The sequence below is a fragment of the Brienomyrus brachyistius genome, chromosome 9 (genome assembly GCF_023856365.1).
Source record: "Brienomyrus brachyistius isolate T26 chromosome 9, BBRACH_0.4, whole genome shotgun sequence".
Taxonomy (NCBI): domain Eukaryota; kingdom Metazoa; phylum Chordata; class Actinopteri; order Osteoglossiformes; family Mormyridae; genus Brienomyrus; species Brienomyrus brachyistius.
In genome coordinates, this window is record NC_064541.1 from 182,779 (window position 1) to 201,318 (window position 18,540).

At 49.7% G+C, this 18,540-nt stretch overlaps 1 protein-coding gene across 3 annotated transcripts in view; it reads left to right on the forward strand.

Annotated features, from left to right (window-relative positions):
• hace1 (HECT domain and ankyrin repeat containing E3 ubiquitin protein ligase 1) overlaps positions 1 to 16,813 on the forward strand; it is a 31,256-nt gene extending 14,443 nt beyond the window's left edge. The window contains exons 10-25 of one of the 3 annotated variants that reach the window (XR_007399979.1): positions 90 to 196; positions 575 to 815; positions 1,748 to 2,064; positions 3,588 to 3,656; positions 3,746 to 3,833; positions 5,190 to 5,301; positions 7,409 to 7,506; positions 9,528 to 9,615; positions 10,663 to 10,812; positions 11,014 to 11,210; positions 12,723 to 12,854; positions 13,653 to 13,751; positions 13,971 to 14,041; positions 14,867 to 14,980; positions 15,686 to 15,841; positions 16,020 to 16,813. Coding sequence is in view for 2 of the 3 variants with exons in the window: in XM_049027149.1 (XP_048883106.1) it covers positions 90 to 196; positions 575 to 815; positions 1,748 to 2,064; positions 3,588 to 3,656; positions 3,746 to 3,833; positions 5,190 to 5,301; positions 7,409 to 7,506; positions 9,528 to 9,615; positions 10,663 to 10,812; positions 11,014 to 11,210; positions 12,723 to 12,854; positions 13,653 to 13,751; positions 13,971 to 14,041; positions 14,867 to 14,980; positions 15,686 to 15,788 (1,986 nt within the window). In the remaining variant the exon portion in view is untranslated. Of the gene's footprint in view, positions 1 to 89; positions 197 to 574; positions 816 to 1,747; positions 2,065 to 3,587; positions 3,657 to 3,745; positions 3,834 to 5,189; positions 5,302 to 7,408; positions 7,507 to 9,527; positions 9,616 to 10,662; positions 10,813 to 11,013; positions 11,211 to 12,722; positions 12,855 to 13,652; positions 13,752 to 13,970; positions 14,042 to 14,866; positions 14,981 to 15,685 lie in introns of all 3 variants that reach the window. The other 2 variants (XM_049027149.1, XM_049027150.1) reach the window with 2 other exon arrangements.
• Positions 16,814 to 18,540: the final 1,727 nt, after the last annotated feature.

The following is an 18,540-nucleotide window of genomic DNA, read 5'->3' on the forward strand; positions in this document are numbered from 1 at the left end:
CTGTGTGTGACCATGCATGTGTGTGTGTGTGTGTGTGTGTGTGTGTGATGTGTCCAGGCCTCCCCTCACTTCGGTGTGTCTGTGTCCAGCTTCGGCAGGTCCTGGAGCATATCTCCCAACAAAGTGAATCCAACTATCAGAAGATCCTCACAAGTCTGGCTGAAGTCGCCACGACCAATGGCCACAAGTTGCTGAGGTAACATGAGCCCGTGGTTCAGAAATGAGCAATACTGAATGCCCGTAAAATACAGCACACTAGTCTTTATAACCTGTTTGCTGTTCTGCTTAAGGGCTTAACTTTGTTCAAATGAGAATTTTACTTTGTTTACATGTTGCCAGTTATTAACGAGAAGCGTCTCCCTTCTGCTGTCCAGTTAGTCCATTCCGGGCTCTGTTCCCCTATACTTGTGCTTCCCAATCCGGTTCTTGGGGACTATCTCGGACGGAACAAAAGCGTGGACCGTCTATGGGTCCCCGAGGACGGGGTTGGAAATCACCGCCCTTTACCGATTGTTCAGTGCAGACTTTCTGTTACATCCGCATTGTCTAGTGCTGACCTCCTCTTCCTCTCCAGTTTGTCCAGCAACTACGAGGCCCAGATGAAGAGTCTGCTGAGAATCGTTCGGATATTCTGCCACGTGTTTCGGCTGGGCCCATCCTCTCCAAACAACGGGAATGACATGGGCTACAATGGGAACAAAACGCCCCGAAGTCAGGTGTTCAAGGTCAGGCAAGGCCAGGGCGTTAGACGGAGGGACCCCGCACCGGGGAGGGAGATCGCAGTCAGTGAGCTTACAAAACATTCCCTGCAGGAAGTAAGTGTCATGCCAGCCTCACAAAGCGCTACACGTCCAGCTTCTGCCTTTCTCTGCTTCTGGCAGCTTTCTTTGGCAGTGACGGGCACCAAACTGGGGTTCCCAATCTCGGCCCTCATCAGAGTCCAAACCAGTTTCCCATCAGCCATTCTTGGGGAGTAATTTTCTCCAATCCTCTTTATTGAATATTTCAAACAAATAAAGCTGTGATTATTTGTTTGTATGTGGAAAAAAAAAAAAACTTTCATGGACCAGGATTGGAGACCCCTAACTTTGCAGGTAAACATCAAATAAATGGCAATTTTCTTGCTGCAGTGAATAATAATCTCCTGCAGAGGGCAGTAGTAGATCGTCTTTCAGCTTTTGTCTTCTTTCCCACATTCTTTCCCCGTGATGGTCACAGTAATCATAAATCCTGAAATGCTTTAAGGCCTTCTGCTCCCAACGATGCTCTGAAGCTAAAGTCCTGATTGGGCTTTTTTCATCCTGGGTTTAAAGTCCGGATTGTACATGTGATGGTATGGCTTTTATGGCCGTTTATTTCGTATGAGGTCATCGGGCAATGTGAAGGACATTCTGTGTGCGCACTTACTTGTCAGTCAGGGTGTGAATAACTGATCCGAAGCAAAGGCTGTCGGTTTTATAGCACAATAATATCAGAGGACAGAACACTATGTAAAAGTATGTAAATGTAGTGCTTCAGTAAAGATACAGATATAAAACTGAGATGCACAGGAAATGACATCAGTTATATACAAGTAAACAATGTAGGCCAGTGTTTTCTAACCCGGTCCTCATGGATCCACAGATGGTCCATGTATTGGGAGCTGGGAGGGAGCAAAAACGTGGACCATCTCTGTATCCCCGAGGACCTTGTTGGGGAAAACGGTATTTGGTGTGAGATGTGAATGGACGTTGTGCCTTGCTTTCAGCCGCTGGAGCTTCTCTGGCACTCCCTGGACGAGTGGCTCGTCTTAATCTCCACCGAGCTGGAGAAGAACCGAGCCGACCCAGGTACCGGGGCCGGCATCGCCTCGCTCCTGCTCAAACAGCACCAGGTGGACTCTGCCGCCGGCGCGGGGGCTGACGGCGACGGGGATGGGCCCGCCCCCCCCCTGCCTGAAGTTGTCATGGAGACCGCAGCTGGGTCGTGTGCCCACGGCGAGGACGTCATCTCCATGACAGCCAACCGGCTGAGCGCTGTCATCCAGGCCTTCTATATGTGCTGCTCCTGCCAGATGCCCCAAGGGTACGAGCTGCTCAGCTCTGCAGATGCACCTTCAATTATCTCCTTATATTCTTAATATAGTTTTTATATATGAGCTTTTAACACTCTCATCCAAGAAAGGCACATCCTACAGTTTAATATTATACTTTTATTTTAATGTTTTCATTTTCTGGTTGTTAACTTTTTATTAAGTATGCTGCTGCTGTTCATACTGGGTACTGATTTTTTATTAAAATAATTTTCATGGCCAAGTTTTCTGCAGTGAGAACCTAACTAAGAACGTGGACAGAAATGTAGCCTGTGTGTTTATTAGTTGGCTGCGTTTGTGGTCAGTAGTGCGAGTTAGGCAGTGGTCCTTGTGCCTGCAGTGTCTGGAAGTCTGTGTTTGGCTTTGTAAATCCGTAGCTGTGGGGGCTGGGGTGACCCCATCCCATATGAGACTATTTTGTCAGTCGGGACTTGTCATTGTGCTGTTGGGTGAGGGTATTTCCCTAATTACCCCCCCCCCCCCCCCCGGTTTTGAAGAACCTCATGACCATTAGAAGCATACCCTCCATCAATGCAAATCAGTTGATCAGCTTATATAAAGGAATGCCTGTCTGAAGTGTAAAAGCATTACGATGCTTTTTTCTATTACAGAACCTGGACTGTGTTGCCCTCCATATTTTTTGTTTGCTATTTTTCAGGCAAAACATGTACAGCCACCTTTGGCTCAGTGTTCCCATGTTCTAGTATTTTTGCTGTGTGCATGTGTGTAAACATTCAGAGTTCAGCTATAAGGCAGTCTCTTATATAATAGAGGTCCGTGATCCCGCTTGTATCTGTCAGTTCTGTAGCCCTGAGCTTTTTAATTAGATGTAATTATATCCTTAAACCAGGCCTTAATTAGCATTGAATTGTGTCTCGATTATCGGTGGGGTGAATTTAGATGTCGTTTTCTTTTAGTTCCCTATTAATTAACAGCCAAAACACCGTAATTATATCTCCTGAAAAAGGTGAAAAACTACATAGGCTTTACCTTTTCAATTATTCTTTCAGAAAACAAGTCAGATATTCGTTCAGTCGGTAAATTACTTTGGGGAAAAAATGCCACTATGTGTTAGCTATAAAATTTTAGCTAATCATAGGGTATTTTCAATACTTATGGCAACGAAAGAAGGTTTTCACACAGATTACCTTCATCTAGTTGTTGTTTCTTGGTTCTGTGTGACCATGTGCCTGGGGTTTTGTTTTTTTTTTTTTGTCGTCAGCCATTTTCCAGTTTTGCTTTTTGGCCTGTGTTGGTCAGGGTCTTTCTGCACTGTGTACCTGTGAGCGGAGTGTCACACCCAGCAATAATGTCACGGTATATTACGGATCACATCTCAATAACATGTTGCTTTCCATTTTGCAGCATCCAAAGCGTTATTTATTCAAGTGTTTCGTTCGAGTTCTAAGTTTTATAGTGCTGACCTGAAGATTTAGCACTTTCATTTGTTTCTGTGTATAGATCTTGAAACAACCTATTTAAAATTAGTTTATTTTCCTCCCTCTTTTTTTCCCAGGATGACATCGCCTCGTTTCATCGAGTTTGTGTGCAAACACGACGAGGTCCTCAAGTGCTTCGTCACGAGGTCAGAGTCGAGCATAATCTTCGCGTGCGATTGTGCTGCTGTGTCGTACAACAAGCAAAGTGAGTCTCCCTGCCTTCCTCCTCCCTCAGGAACCCCACTATCATCTTTGACCACTTCCACTTTCTGCTGGAGTGCCCGGAGCTCATGTCCCGCTTCATGCACATCATCAAAGCCCAGGTATCCGGACGGGCGCATTTTCTGTGATCTTCAGCATCGGCTACAGACGAATGCGGCCGCCTGACCGCGGCACTGCGCTTTATTAACACAGCGTGGAGCCATTTAATGTAGTTCCTGAGGACTTGTGACTCTGCAGGGTCTTTTCTAACCTGTATCCTTAGCCAAATATGGCTGGGAATATCCTACATTTAGGGAAAAAATAGCTGCTCTTCATGATGAAATAATGACGCTATTTCAGCAGTTTAATAAAAGACAATTCAATGAAAGGTGCTCACACGTGACCTGACATCACCAGCCAGGTCTGTGTGCTTGTGTTTGACTCTAACCGTTGGAGGGCAAAATTAATTAAAATCCAGCCCCGAGCTGTGAGCCTATATTAACAGCTCTGCTGCCAGTCTCTGCGTTACACTCGTTGTCGCTCAATGTGCTTGGTCATTTACTCTCTATTACTGTATGCGTTCTGCAAATTTCTCGGTGGACTTTAATATTTCCCAATGCGCTCAGCCTTATTTAAATTTCGTTATGGCTTCCCACTCTTTCGCTTTGCATTACTTGAAATACTTGGCTTTTTTTCATAGTATTACAAAGTACTCCGCCATTTACTCAGCATTACTCCACACTCAGCAGCATGCCTAATGTACCCAGGCGTTCACCGGGCTTCCACACAACGCGATTCTCGATCAGTTTGGCTCAAATTACTTCCCGATTCCACACTTGTCGAAAACCCCCGGGATTATGCACCAAACGGCGCCGGGATCTCCACACATTACGGAGCTGAATCATTAAACCGTATCTATTAAGACTTTGCGATAACACTTGTCCTGTACCCTGTTATAGAGCTTCATAAATTTTAAGTGCCTTTTTTGGTTTATTATTCAGACACTTTAGTGTTCATTTGCCTGCTGTTCCAATCTAAGCCTGCTACCCCTGGATTATGATCCTCATGAGAACACTGCACAATTTTAATTACAGATTTTTAACCTGCCGAATGCGATTTTATCGTCCGCTTTCCTTTTGAATGTGCCCGTGGTCCCCGGGGAGGCGGAGTCCTTTACACTGTAATGTGTCTCCCTGTCTTTGGCTGTCATTTCCTCCCCGCAGTGGCTCTTCCAGCTGGCGAAACAAAGGCATTGAAATATTATGCAGATTGTACTCTGTATGTGCGCCGGCCAGGCCGTGTTATTTCGGCTCTTTCAAGCCTCTTTAAATACCCGCTGGAGTATCTGCAGCCTTTATTGCTTAAAAGTTTCGCGAAGGGGGAGGATGATACCAAGTGGCACCGCCGTTCTTGCGTGGTGGGAGGGGGGTGTGTAATTAAAGAGCTAACGAGGTGCCACACGGCCAATTTCCCCACAGCCGTTTAAGGACAGATGCGAGTGGTTCTACGAGCACCTGCTGGCGGGGCAGCCCGATTCGGATATGGTCCACCGGCCCGTCAACGAGAATGACATCCTGCTCATCCACAGAGGTAGCAGTGCTGACCCGGCCCGCGCCGCCCCCCTCCTCGGGCTTGACTTGTCTTTCTCTCTACCCGTCATGGTCACCCTGGCTCCCTTCACTACCTGCTCTTCCTGATCGACGTATCCCTATAGCTCCTCTGCTTCCCGTGTCTCACTTAACTACTGTAATGAATGCAGGCCTTAACCATCTCACGACCCCGTGTTGCTTGTCAGTCACACTTACCTTCATCTCGTTGTCATCTACATTACTACAACCGTTTTAGGCAGTTTTATTGATTTGCCCAGGTTCAGATTTCTTGCGCTAGATGATGTAGAAATTGCGAAAGAGAAATGAATGAGAAGTTCGAAACAAACTTGATCTTTGATCATGAGGGCTGTATGGACACGGCGATGCCAGGCTCTGCAAAGCTGCCCGACGCCATCGATCTGCACCTTCCCGGTGCGTGTTTGTCAGACAGGAGGCATCTGGCTGGCCCTACACCCTCATTAAAAACTCTGAATGATATACACCCCCTATCTCCCAGCCTGCTCCTTCTCCAGTCTGGGTGCCCTGCAGTCCTATTAAAACCAGACAAAAAGATGGGGAGCTATGCTTGGCTGGGCTCCGCGCTCTCCGTCCTCCTGGTGGACGTTCCAGTATACAGGGGGCCTTGGAGATCCTCTCAGGCCTGTCAGGTGCAGGTCCTTGTCCACACGCTGGGCCTGCCGACCGCGTTTCTTCCGGCTTCTCCGGCTCAGGCTGCTTCCTTTCGGATACAAAATATCCGAAAAAAATATATAATACATCCGAAAGTGCAGGATTCAGTCAGCGTTCATTTTCTGCCGCATTTGCTGTTGCATGGACCAGCTGGCCATCTGTGCGTATCTGAGTGTATACAGTTCTCATTTATTCATACATGATTTCCCCCTTATACACTCTGAATTAATCAGTGTTTTGATTATCAAGTTTGATTTTTTTTTTTCTTTTTCTTGGGTGACCTTAGGGATCACTGACATCATGGTAGAATGTGTGTGTGTGTGTGTGTGTGTGTTTGATTGCATGCGTGTTTCTGCTTATTTCTGTCTTTCCTTGTACAGGAACCTGTACTGATTATGAGGATTCGTCCATCCTCGGGGATCCGCGATGCCCATTCCTGGGCTGTGGGGGTTACAGTGTACTAAGTGATTTGGTCTAGCTTGTCCTTCTTTCCTGCCTTCTGCCATGTATCACACTTAGCACTATTCTTTCTTCATTCTGCTGTGAGTGTGTTTCTCTCTCCCCCCCCCCCCATGCCCTGTTTTATTTGTCCATCTTCCTGATGTTAGTATATGTGTCTGTCTGTACGTCTGTAGTACTCCCACCTGGCCGGAATCCGGAGGGCTTTCCTCTGTCTGTCTGGTCACTGTGCTCACATTGTGCCGCTCTGTGTGTCGTCGCCGGGCACCTTCCTGGGTCAGCGTGAGCTCCGTTACTGACCCGAATGAGGTGTGACGTCACCCGTTCTGCCATTGGAGGCTTAGTGATTGGCTGAGGGTAGACCAGGGGATGCCCCCCTTTCTGCAGGCAGAAACGGCAAGACGCAGATCTGCGTACAGCGGGCTGAACATCACAGAGGCCTCCAAGTCCTCCTGGCCAGCTGAATGCCAGATGTAGACAGACATAATTAAAAATTAGATTTTGATGATGCTAAAATCCCCTTTAGCCAACAACTGAGTATAATATGCATGCGGGGACATGTGTGTGTGTGTGTGTGTGTGTGTGTGTGTATACAGACTTTTTTATTATTCATTTTTTTTCTTTTTTCCTTTAATTGTCGGGCTCTTCCTCGCTGAATCCCGTGTCCCTGGGATACCTCCTTCCTTTTATTCATTGTGTGTGAATCGATCATGGCTTCCTTTTGAGAGCAGCATCCTTGAGAAATAAATTGCTTGGCCGCGGGACGCGGAGGCAGCGCTCGGCGCGCAGGAAGCGTATTTCTCGCTGAAATAACGCTCCCGTCCTTGATTGCGCGGCGCAGGCGGGCAGGCAGGCGGACGCGGTAAACAAACGAAACAACGAGGGACGCAGCTATGCATAAAAAACGGAAGGGGGGTGGAGGAATGAAGACAGCTGCTCTATTCCGTCTCTCTGTGCAGAGTCGATATTCCAGAGCAGCTGTGAGGTCGTCTCCAAGTCCAGCAACGAAAAGCTGAAGCAGGGGATCGCGGTCCGCTTTCATGGCGAGGAGGGCATGGTAAGTACCCCCCACCCCCAAGAAACACACACAGCCCTGAACTCTGCGCTCCCCAGACTGCCTGCCTATAAGTAAATCTGTCCAGATACAGTAGTTGTCAAGATCCAGGAAGGTCCTGGTGCTATGAAGCCAACTCTACACCCCCTGCTCTTTAAAACATTACTGAACAGGGCCATACCCCCCCCCCCCCCCCCATTCCCGGTAGGCTATTCCCCCCTGAGCTCCTCTTCCAAAACAGCAATGCAGCACAGTGATCTGCAGCTGACCTCATCATCTTTGGTCAGCATTATAACATTATAAAGCTTATTTGGAAGCCCCCCTCCCAGATGATAGGATGGCCCTCCCCTGCATTCCTCCTTCATCTCACTTCATACACTCTTAGCCATCACTCTCTCTTGCACGTCTTATTCTAGGGGCTGTTCGGTTTGGGTTCCGCACAACGCCTTCCCTGTTCTTATAAGACATTCCGTTCAGATGTTCCACTTCAGATTTCATCCTCGTCATCTTCCACTCTGGTGCTGTAGTGATGGTGTTTTTGTTTTGTTTCGTTCTAATTTAACACTGCCAGTAAGCCCCCCCCTCTCCCCGACTCTGCTGCTGCGTGGCTTCCTGCTTGAGTGGATATGCTTTGTTCCTGAGATGGGTTCGACCTGCGTCGGGAGCGGTGGTGGAGCAGATTCATGGAGCTGACATGTTCTGACCTGTGGGGGGCGCTTGGTTCATATGCATCGCCAAACAAAATAAAACGAAATGCGGTAGAATCTCACGCTGCCTAAAACTGGGGGGACTGGGCGCCGGGAGTGAACCTGGCTGGTTTTCTGGTTTTCAGAGCTGAGAGTCTAGGAACAACGCGCAGATGACTGCTAATAACTGTAATGTCTATGCCTGTTTGTGTGTGTGTACGTGTGTGTATGTGTGCGCGCCTGTTTGTGTGTGTGTACGTGTGTGTGTACTTGTGTGTGTGTGTGTACGTGTGTGTGTGTACGCGCGCCTGCTTGTGTGTGTGTGTGTGCGCGCCTGTTTGTGTGTGTGTGTACGTGTGTGTGTGTGCGCGCGCCTGTTTGTGCCTGTGTGTGTGTGTGCCTGTGTGTGTGTGTGCCTGTGTGTGTGTGTGCCTGTGTTTGTGTGTGTGTGCGCCTGTTTGTGTGTGTGTGCGCGCGCGCCTGTTTGTGTGTGTGTGTGCGCACCTGTTTGTGTGTGTGTACGTGTGTGTGTGTGTGTGTGTGTACGTGTGTACGTGTGTGTGCGCCTGTGTGTGTGTGTGTGCGCCTGTTTGTGTGTGTGTGTGTACGTGTGTGTGTGTACGTGTGTGTGTGTACGTGTGTGTGTGTGCGCGCTCCTGCTTGTGTGTGTGTACGTGTGCGTGCCTGTGTTTGTGTGTGTGTGTGCGCGCCTGTTTGTGTGTGTGTACGTGTGTGTGCCTGTGTTTGTGTGTGTGTGTACGTGTGTGTGCCTGTGTTTGTGTGTGTGTGTACGTGTGTGTGCCTGTGTTTGTGTGTGTGTACGTGTGTGTGCCTGTGTTTGTGTGTGTGTGTACGTGTGTGTGCCTGTGTGTGTTTGTGTGTGTGTGTACGTGTGTGTGCCTGTGTGTGTTTGTGTGTGTGTGTGCCTGTGTGTGTGCCTGTGTGTGTGTACGTGTGTGTGCCTGTGTGTGTGTGTGTGTGTGTGTGTGTGTGTGTGCGCAGCACTTGCCTGCTGCAGGAAGGGGTCAGAATGTGAAAGCCCAGCAGTGTGAGCCGTGCCAGCAGCCTTTACTGTATGACCTTCCTGAAAACAGGACTGCTTGGGGGGGCTGCTTTCCAAAGCCCATGCTGCCTGCGGTGATGCACGTCTCCGTGCCGCAGGGCCCCGCTGCCGGATGTGAACTTCGTCCTTTGCAGAATCAAAGCGAGAAGGAAAGATGGGTTTATCTGCTAAGGCCTTGCAGCCAGCCCTGCACTCCGTGGTGCGAGGTTCCCTCCATGCTCTGGTGTAGCCCTGAGTCTCTAACCCGCTGACCTCTGACCTCCCCTGTCGCGTAGGGTCAAGGCGTGGTGCGGGAGTGGTTCGACATTCTGTCCAATGAGATCGTCAACCCCGACTACGCACTGTTCACTCAGTCCGCCGACGGTGAGTGGGACAAAAATAAGCCAGCCAATAGTCGCACGGCAGTGACTTTTGCATGTGTCTTTGCGTGATCATGTGCTATTTAAATACAGCCACTATTTCTGTTAATGCCTGCTCTCTGAGGAAGAGCTGTGCCGCACCCCAGTCCATGATGCAATGCCTGAACTTTCTGTTCTCTGCTCCTGCTGTCTGGCAGCCTTTATACAGTTTTAGTGGGGAAAGTGAGTGTGTATTGAGACAGGAGCAGCAGTGTAGCTGCGGTGGAGGGGGTGGGGGTGGGGGGGCGGAGTGATGTCTGCTCCAGTGGGTTCTGGGTTACTGTGTATGCAGGACGGGCTCTTATACCGCATGTGAATGTGGGCGACAGTTGCCCATGTACTTGGAAACCGGTGAGGAAGCTTGATGTTCCCACTGCTTTTTTTAGGCTGTGCTCTGCAATTCGGAGTTAAAAATTAATCTCCCAGTAGCCTGTCATTCACCTGTAAAGCACGAGTTTGAATTTTTCCTCATTTTCCCTCCCCCTCTCTCTCAATCTCCCTCTTCTTGTCTCTGTCTTTCCCTCCCTCTCTTGCTCTCTTTCTCCCTCTGTCTCTTGCTGTCTTACTCCCTCTTGCTCGCTCTCCCCATCCCTGTCCCTCTCTCCCTGTCCCTCTCCGTGTCTCTCTCCCTGTCTCTCCCTCTCTCCCTTTCCCTCTCCGTGTGTCTCTCTCCCTCTGTCTCTCTCCCTCCCTCTCTCCTTGTCTCTCTCCATGTGTCTCCCTCCCTCTCTCTCTCCGTGTGTCTCTCTCCCTCCCTCTCTCCCTCCCTCTCTCCCTGTCTCTCTCTGTGTGTCTCTCTCCCTCTCTCCCTCCCTCTCTCCGTCTCTCTCCTTGTGTCTCTCTCCCTCTCTCCCTGTCTCTCTCCTTGTGTCTCTCTCCCTCTGTCTCTCTCCCTCTCTCCCTGTCTCTCTCCTTGTGTCTCTCTCCCTATCTCTCACCCTCTCCTTGCCTCTTTCTCCATCTCCCTGTGCCTATCCCCCCTCCCCAATCATTCTGTTCCCTTTCTATGCAGGAACCACATTCCAGCCCAACAGTAACTCCTCAGTCAACCCCGACCACCTCAACTACTTTGGCTTTGCTGGTCAAATCCTGGGCCTGGCTCTGTACCATCGGCAGCTCGTCAACATCTACTTCACTCGCTCTTTCTATAAGCACATCCTCGGTAAAGGAGCCTGCTTTTGTTGGCTGCTCTCTTCACAGCCTCACCCTCACTTAATCACCAGATACATACTTTTGAATATAAACACACGCTGGCCCTACCTACACACACACACACACACACCTGGATCTCAGTGTTTCTTCCACATACATCACAGGACGCTTTGGTTAAAGCTGTTAGCTGAGAGGGGGTGTGTTTGGCCAGGGGTCCCGGTGAACTACCAGGATGTGGCCTCCATCGACCCGGAGTATGCCAAGAATCTCCAGTGGATCCTGGACAATGACATCAGCGACCTGGGCCTCGAGCTGACCTTCTCTGTGGAGACGGACGTGTTTGGCGCCATGGAGGAGGTGCCGTTAAAGGCTGGGGGGACCAGCATCCTCGTCACCCAGGACAACAAGGCGAGCATTGCAAGGCAATCTTCCCTCTGCTCTTAGCGTAGCCGTGAATATTTTCTCCATAGAAAATATCCTTTTAATTTTACCAGGGTTTATGTTTGCAGAAGCCGGATACTTTCACATCTTAGTCTCGCTAATCTTGTGTTCTTGGTGACATTCGCTGCAGTTGCATAAAACGACGGATCTACAAGTGAATATTAATCCTGAAGTAGGTCAACTGATGGACCTCACTGATGGTCCAACAGCAGTGCCATCTTGCAGATATTTGGTCCAAAGTCCCAATTTCTGATCCAATGCCTGCTCACTTGACAAAGGGGGGGGGGGGGGTGTTTCTGTCGACATCATGTATGTCGCTAACTTTTCAGGGGAAGCTCTCCGGAGCAGCGCTGTTTTGCTTGCGTCATACGTCAGGATGATCAGGCACCTATTTTGCTAATCAGCAATCAGCATATTCAGTCTTTTTTTTCCTCCTTGTCATGTTGTGGTTATGAAATAAATTAAAACAGTAGTCAGTGCATTTGGTGCGGACAGACTAAAATGTTTTTAGAAGCGTATGGCTGCACATTTTCGCCTCTTTTGAGAAAACAAGTAAAGCAGAAAATTGAACCATGTTCCGAAACCCCTTCTTTTCTCAACGCTTCCGGCGTGTTTCTGGCGTGGTGTGCCGTCAGCCACCTGTAGAGGGCAGCAGCGTGGTGTGCCGTCAGCCACCTGTAGAGGGCAGCAGTGTGGTGTGCCGTCAGCCACCTGTAGAGGGCAGCAGCGTGGTGCTCGGCTGATGGTAATCTCTGGGGTTTTGGGTGAGGGCACAGCTGAACTGCTTGGCATTGGAATGAGGTTGAGCCAGGGAGGGTCAGAGTTACGGGCAATGGCATCTTCACTGCAGGAGCCGGCCTCCAACTGCAGCGGATTCAGGACCTGCAGCCGGAAATGTGGCGGTCATCGCGTGTGTGTGTGTCTGTGTGTGCCTGTGTGTGCGTGTGTGTTTCTCATTTTGTGCACCCGTTCCATCGTATAGCAGTATAGTAGTAGTTATTCCTGGTATGTTTCTTGGAGGTGTTGCCACAGAAAAACAAAGCCACACCCCCCGGGCTGTTGGGTGGGGGGGCCGTGTCCCTGCCCGTGGAGCTGAGTTGTTATCTGGCCACTCAGCTGGGGGGTGGCTGCGGAGATGCGCTGGTGTCGCTGGGTCTCCGACTCGCCGCGGTGGGGGGGGAGATAACAGGTGAATTTCACACATACGCTCACAAGAAGTCCTGTTTGATTCACACATTTTCTGCTCTCATGAATTCAGTGTGTGCCTTTCCGATTCTGTCTGTGTGGAGCTGCGTGTGTGTGTGTGTGTGTGTGTGTGTGTGTGTGTGTGTGTGTGTGTGTGTTTGTTTCTGCCTGTGTCTGAGTGCATACTTGTCTGCGCTTGGCCATATTTGATCTTAAAAGTGTGTCACGCAGCCCATCGCCGTGCATTTGTCTGTGTGCCCCACCGTGACTGTCCTGGTGCCCCCTTGTGTCCAGGCGGAGTACGTGCAGCTGGTGACGGAGCTGAGGATGACTCGCGCCATCCAGCCTCAGATCAACGCCTTCCTGCAAGGCTTCCACACTTTTATCCCACCCTCGCTCATCCAGCTCTTTGACGAGTACGAGTTGGTGAGTCAGCCTTGCTGTTGGTCGTCGTCGTTGCCATCGTCTTCATCTCCCGGGCTCCTCTCTCCTTTCCCTGTCCCCCCAGCATGTCGAGCGTGAACCACCCCCCACCCCCCACCCCCCACCATCACGTTTCTGATGCTCAGCCACTGGCTTAGGGGATTCATCGCACGTGTTAATGAGTCACCCCCGGGGTCGCCTGCCATCGCTCGCCACCTCGTACTGATCCGCCCCCCCCCCCCCCCCCCCCGCCCCCCCCAGCCACCGCAACCCCACCTGGCCCCACCAGCTGCCTATCTGCTAGGAAACAAGGCTGAAGAGCTGATTGGATGGTTTCCAAGGGCAACTGCACACCATGCAGCCTAGATCTGTGTGTGGACGTGCATCAGGTCTGGGGACCTGCCTGTCTGTGTTGATAGAACACGAGAGCTGCGCCTCTGGATGGCGTGTGTTCGTCTGCGTGTATGACTAGCCCTCCGACCATGCTGACTCCACATGGGGGAGATCTGGTGCAGTCCTTTGAAAAAGCCCCCCCCCCCCACTTTTTCCAGCAGGCAGCCTCCCGGGGGTTCATTAGACACGACCCTTCAAGATCGTCTCTCTAGCCCTTAATGTGCTTTAATTAAACAACCAGCGTCTGGCGTGATCTCGGCCCCCATGCGAATGCCTGTCCTTCCGAGGCATCTCCACAGTCCCGATTTCATGCAAACCTGTAACCATGGCAGCGTGACCTGTAACCATGACAGCGTGGCTTGTAACCATGGCATCGTAAACCATAACTCTGGCCTGGTCTGGTGCTAGGAACTGCTCCTCTCAGGGATGCCCGAGATCGACGTGTCGGACTGGAGCAGGAATACGGAATACACCAGCGGCTACGACCTGGAGGAACCTGTCATTCAGGTATGCAGCCCACTCCCCGTATGCGTGTATCGAATAATCAGACAAGCCGCTAATGGGGAATGACTGCACACAGTTCATAACCTGACCAGGATCTGGGGGCTGTCTTGCTGCGGTGTTGAACGCATTAGATCACTTTAATGTGTCCCGACATTGTGTTGCTGCGATGAGTCTCGGAGGGTGATGAATCACAGGCTGAACGTTGGACTCTTTGCTTTCCAGTGGTTCTGGGAAGTGGTGCGAAGTCTGACCCAGGAGGAGAGAGTCCTGCTGTTGCAGTTCGTCACTGGCAGGTGAGTCACATGTGTTTTTGTTTTTTTCTTTTTAAAACTTTTGTATAACAAAAGTAACCCCCCACGCAGTTTTAGAGTTGCTTTTCTGAAAACATTTCGTCATGCCAAAACTGAAAAGCCTTGTAAGCATGGCAGGACTGGAAGACTGATCCAGACCGGGTGTCACTTTTGTAAGTCTCCTGTTATCCTGCAGCTTCCACAGTGTAGCTGTTGATCGTGGCCACTTAACGTGCTTCTGTTAATGCGCCGTTATGGCTGCTTGCAGGGGAAAGCAGTGGGGGTCCTCACAGGCCAGCTGCAAAGGCGGAGAGCGCATGGATACATGCAGGCAGGCCTCCTGCTGTGTGAGAGGCAGGCTTCTCACCAGAATGAAAAAGGCTTACATGGACACTGATCTAGACCAGCATTTCCCAATTCGGTCCTCGAGGACCCACAGCCGGTCCACGTTTTTGCTGTAGCGAGAGCTGGGAGGGAGTAAAAATGTGGACTGCCTGGCAGGGAGCTGGGAGGGAGCAAAAACATGGACCGTCTGTGGGTCCCTGAGGACTAGATTGGGAAACATTGATCTAGACGGAACACATGATATACTCACATTTGCTCCCCACATGCTTGCATGCTCTACATTTCAAGCCTTTTGGTGCTTGTCACAGTCTCATAAGCTACTGTATAACAGGCAGCGATTGAGCTCTGGACAGGAAATGTCGCTTTCTCTGCTGGGCCTTTTAGCACGATAGCATCAGTCTCGCTCTCCTGCTACATTCTTGCCACTTGGCCTGGTCCCGCTCTCAGCGAATCGCTCCTTCTGTTTATCTCCCGGCCCTGCAGCTCGCGGGTCCCCCACGGCGGATTCGCCTACCTGATGGGAGGGAGCGGTTTACAGAAGTTCACCATCGCCGCCGTGGCCTACACCACCAACCTGCTGCCAACATCCAGCACCTGGTGAGAAAACGATGGCTTTTCCTGCGAGCTCCTCTCTCGCGCTTGTCTGCATGCGGACCTGCTCCACGTCTCTCTCGCACATCTCTCACACGCAGGCACGCTTGTTTACCTGTCATGCTGTGCCCAATACATCGATTCTTCCGTTAATGGAATGTAACGGCAGCCGAAAGAAACTCAAAAAATATGAAAGCTTGCGGCCAGAATAAGTTTTGGCACTTTTTTAATAGTTTGTCAGCTTATTTTAAAAACTACGAAGTATTTTCCCTTCTGGGGACATTCATCATGAAATCTGTTTCTGGAATAGAAACATGTTGTGGGCATTTTCCCCAGATTTGTCTCCCATAACGCTACGAAAATGTATACCGATGCCTGCTAATGCTAAAATGAAATATGAGATGACCGCCAGCAGGGGGCAGTAGAGTTTTATCACCATGGTATATGTCTGATCTTTGATGAAGGTCAGGCAGCGAAGTGACAAGAAGGATTCTGTTGTTGGGTCGGGGGTAGATTTATGCTAAAGTGTCGGGAATCGGTCAACTTTATACATTCTAATGTAATGTAAAGTTCTTAATGGCCAATATTGACTTGCACTGTCTAAGCCATACAGGCCCACACTAGCTGCTTAGCTGACCTGTATAAAGTAGAGCTGACCTCGCTGGCTGACTCTCATTGACTCGCCCTTACTGTCCCTACTGGCCTCCCCAGCATCAACATGCTGAAGCTCCCAGAGTACCCCAGCCAGGAAGTGCTCCGAGACAGGCTGCTCGTCGCACTGCATTGTGGGAGTTACGGGTACACCATGGCGTAATGTGGCGTGAGAATACGCCACTCCTGTGACCTCTCAGCCATATTATGAAAAGCGTGAGTTTCTGTGTGTGGGTGAGCGTGTGCGCGGATGTGAACTTGTATCCTGGACTGTAATTCTACTCGTATTTCGCTTTTTCTAGTGTAAGTGAGATCAGTGTAAATAACACCATGTAGCTATGCATCAAAGGCACAAAGGCACCTTTATCATTGCTTGGCTTTGTGTTTCTTTCAGGGCATCTCACTCAGGATGTGTGTGTGTGTGTGCGTGCGTGCGTGCGTGCGTGCGTGCGTGCGTGTGTGTGTGTGTAAGATGATTCCTTTCCCACCTCCTTCATTACCTGAACGGCACGTGAGCACAGAGCAGGTTCCTTGCTGTGTTGTGGCTGTCACGTGTAGCTTCTTGTCTCCCCCTTCTTTAGTCCTCACGCCGCCCCGGGGTGTTTAACGGAGCCCTGACTTATCCAGTGCGGACTCTCTTCTGATTAAATAAGAGCTGCGACCGTCGGGCTTCGCTCCTTTAGTTATCTTTCTCTGTGATGTCTGCCACTGTCTTGTACTCAAATCCACGGTCTCCTCATAATTGTAGCTTGTGCTTGGACATTTCTTTCTTTCTTCATTAATGTGCAATCTTGATAATTAGATTTCTGGAAAACTTGGCATTACAGCAATATGTAATATGATTTTTAATTTACATTTTTTTTTTGTATTCCGTGCCAAACAATGAACTACGTTTTAATAACCACAGTTAATTCTTCCATAAGAATTCTGATAGAGTGCTTATTGTTTTGCGAAAAGGGACGTAATATCATACATTATGTATGTGTTTAAAAGCTTTCTCCAATTAAGTTCTTGTGATATTATATTGAATGTAAATTGTATGTTGACGTTTGATATAATGTATCACCAGTGTTCTGGATGTACATTTGATTGCATTTGTATACAGAAGTTAGTATTGTATTACATTTCTAGGATTTTTTTCTCCTGAAGAAAGATATGGAAGTACATTAAAAAATGTATTTTAACATATATGACGTCGTCTTAGTTTCTGCTTTATTCACACACATCCAGTTAACCTGCCCTTTTTTCTAATATATCCACCAGGCAACTCTTCAGTGTGTGGCGTTCGACCAAAATGTGTGTGTGATGTGTGTAGTACGTTTGTCTGGGTCTGGACCTCTGATGGGGGGGCCACACAGCGGCCATACGGGCCCTCAGCGGGGGCCATCTGGGGCCCTGGCTCCAAGCAGCAGGCCCCCTCGCACTAAACGGAGCCAGACGGCCTGGACCCAGATCCATGGTGGACAGGGCATAACCTGCCCACTGGGATGCCGTCGCCAGGCGCTGGGAAGCCCACAGATGGGACATATGTCACACCCTGGCAGGGAGCGGCAGGGACCGTGTGACAAGCAGCGAAAATGAAGCAGTCGGGGACAATTGGATTTTTTTTTTTCTGCTTCATGAGTTGGTTGATGTTGGGTTATCAGGGGTCATTTCTGCAAATGTTCTCATGGTTGGTGTTCCTCATGCTGGTCCTCAGAGACCACCAGACAGTCCATGTTTTTGCTCCCTTCCAACTCACAGTAGGACTGTCTGGCAGGGAGCTAGAAAGTAGCAAAAACCTTGGACCGGCTGAGGGTGCCCAAGGACTGGGTTGAGGAACACTGTCCTAGTTTAATGAATTTGCACAGTAACGGCGCGTCCTCTGGACCAGCAAACGTCCGAGTGCTGTGTCGTCAACTTGTAGGACAGGCTGGTTAGATTGAATTAACTTATTTAAATGGTGAACTTGAAGGGGATGTGCCTCGTGCTCATAGATTCCGCTTTGGACCCCCCGCGACCCAGAAGGATAAGCGGTTTGGAAGATGGATGGATGGATGAGGGGGATGTAAGGGCGGGAGAGGAATTACTCACAGAGCACCGTTTACTAGTTTAATCCTCTGGAAAGTCAACCGGCTAGGGAGCTCATTGAGCAGGAGTTTGCTAGCAGAGCATGCTCTGTTCTCACAGGGATCCCTGAACCGCGCTTTCTGTTTCAGGAAGGATCTCTTTCTACAGATTGATTGCCAAGCCTCTGTTTGAATTCCTCCTTCAGAGTCTCTTTGCATTTCTGTAACTGAAATTCAGGCTGGCTAGCTGGGAGGTATGCAAATAGTGCATCACAGCCGAGGTCTGTTTGAATGTGGGCCTCTTTATAATTACTGAGTCAGAGCCTGCAGAGCAACCTGGTATTACGTCAACAGAGCTGCTGTATATGTGTGTAAGTAATACTGCTAGTAAGAGGGGCACAGTAGGAGACTGTGTGGGACTGACCTTTAACGCTCTTTGAATGACAACTTGGAAGCCTGGACGGTTCCTCTCTTGCCTGCTTCCGTTTCTGTCTTCCCTGGGCGTGCGGTCGGATCATCGGCTCTCCTGGAGCACGTGCAGGCGGCATCTTCTGCGCTTGTCTACATCATGCTTTGTGCTCCGGTGTGAAAATGAGAAAATGCTCACACGACAGTGAGTGATTCTGCCGCCGTCGCTCACAGTTGGAGCCAGTAATTTTCCTGCCTTTTTTTTTTGGAGATGAAATATAGCACCTTCATCTTGGACGTTTTTCCGCATCTTTAAAGAAACGCCGTATGAGTCTTGTCGAGTGTGCAGCTTACCTCGGCCCCTCGGTCGGACACGGACCAGATGCCAAAGTCGCTTGAGTCAGGCTCAGCTGGCAAAATGCTGAAAAACTCCACGAAATGAAGACAAATGTCCTCTAC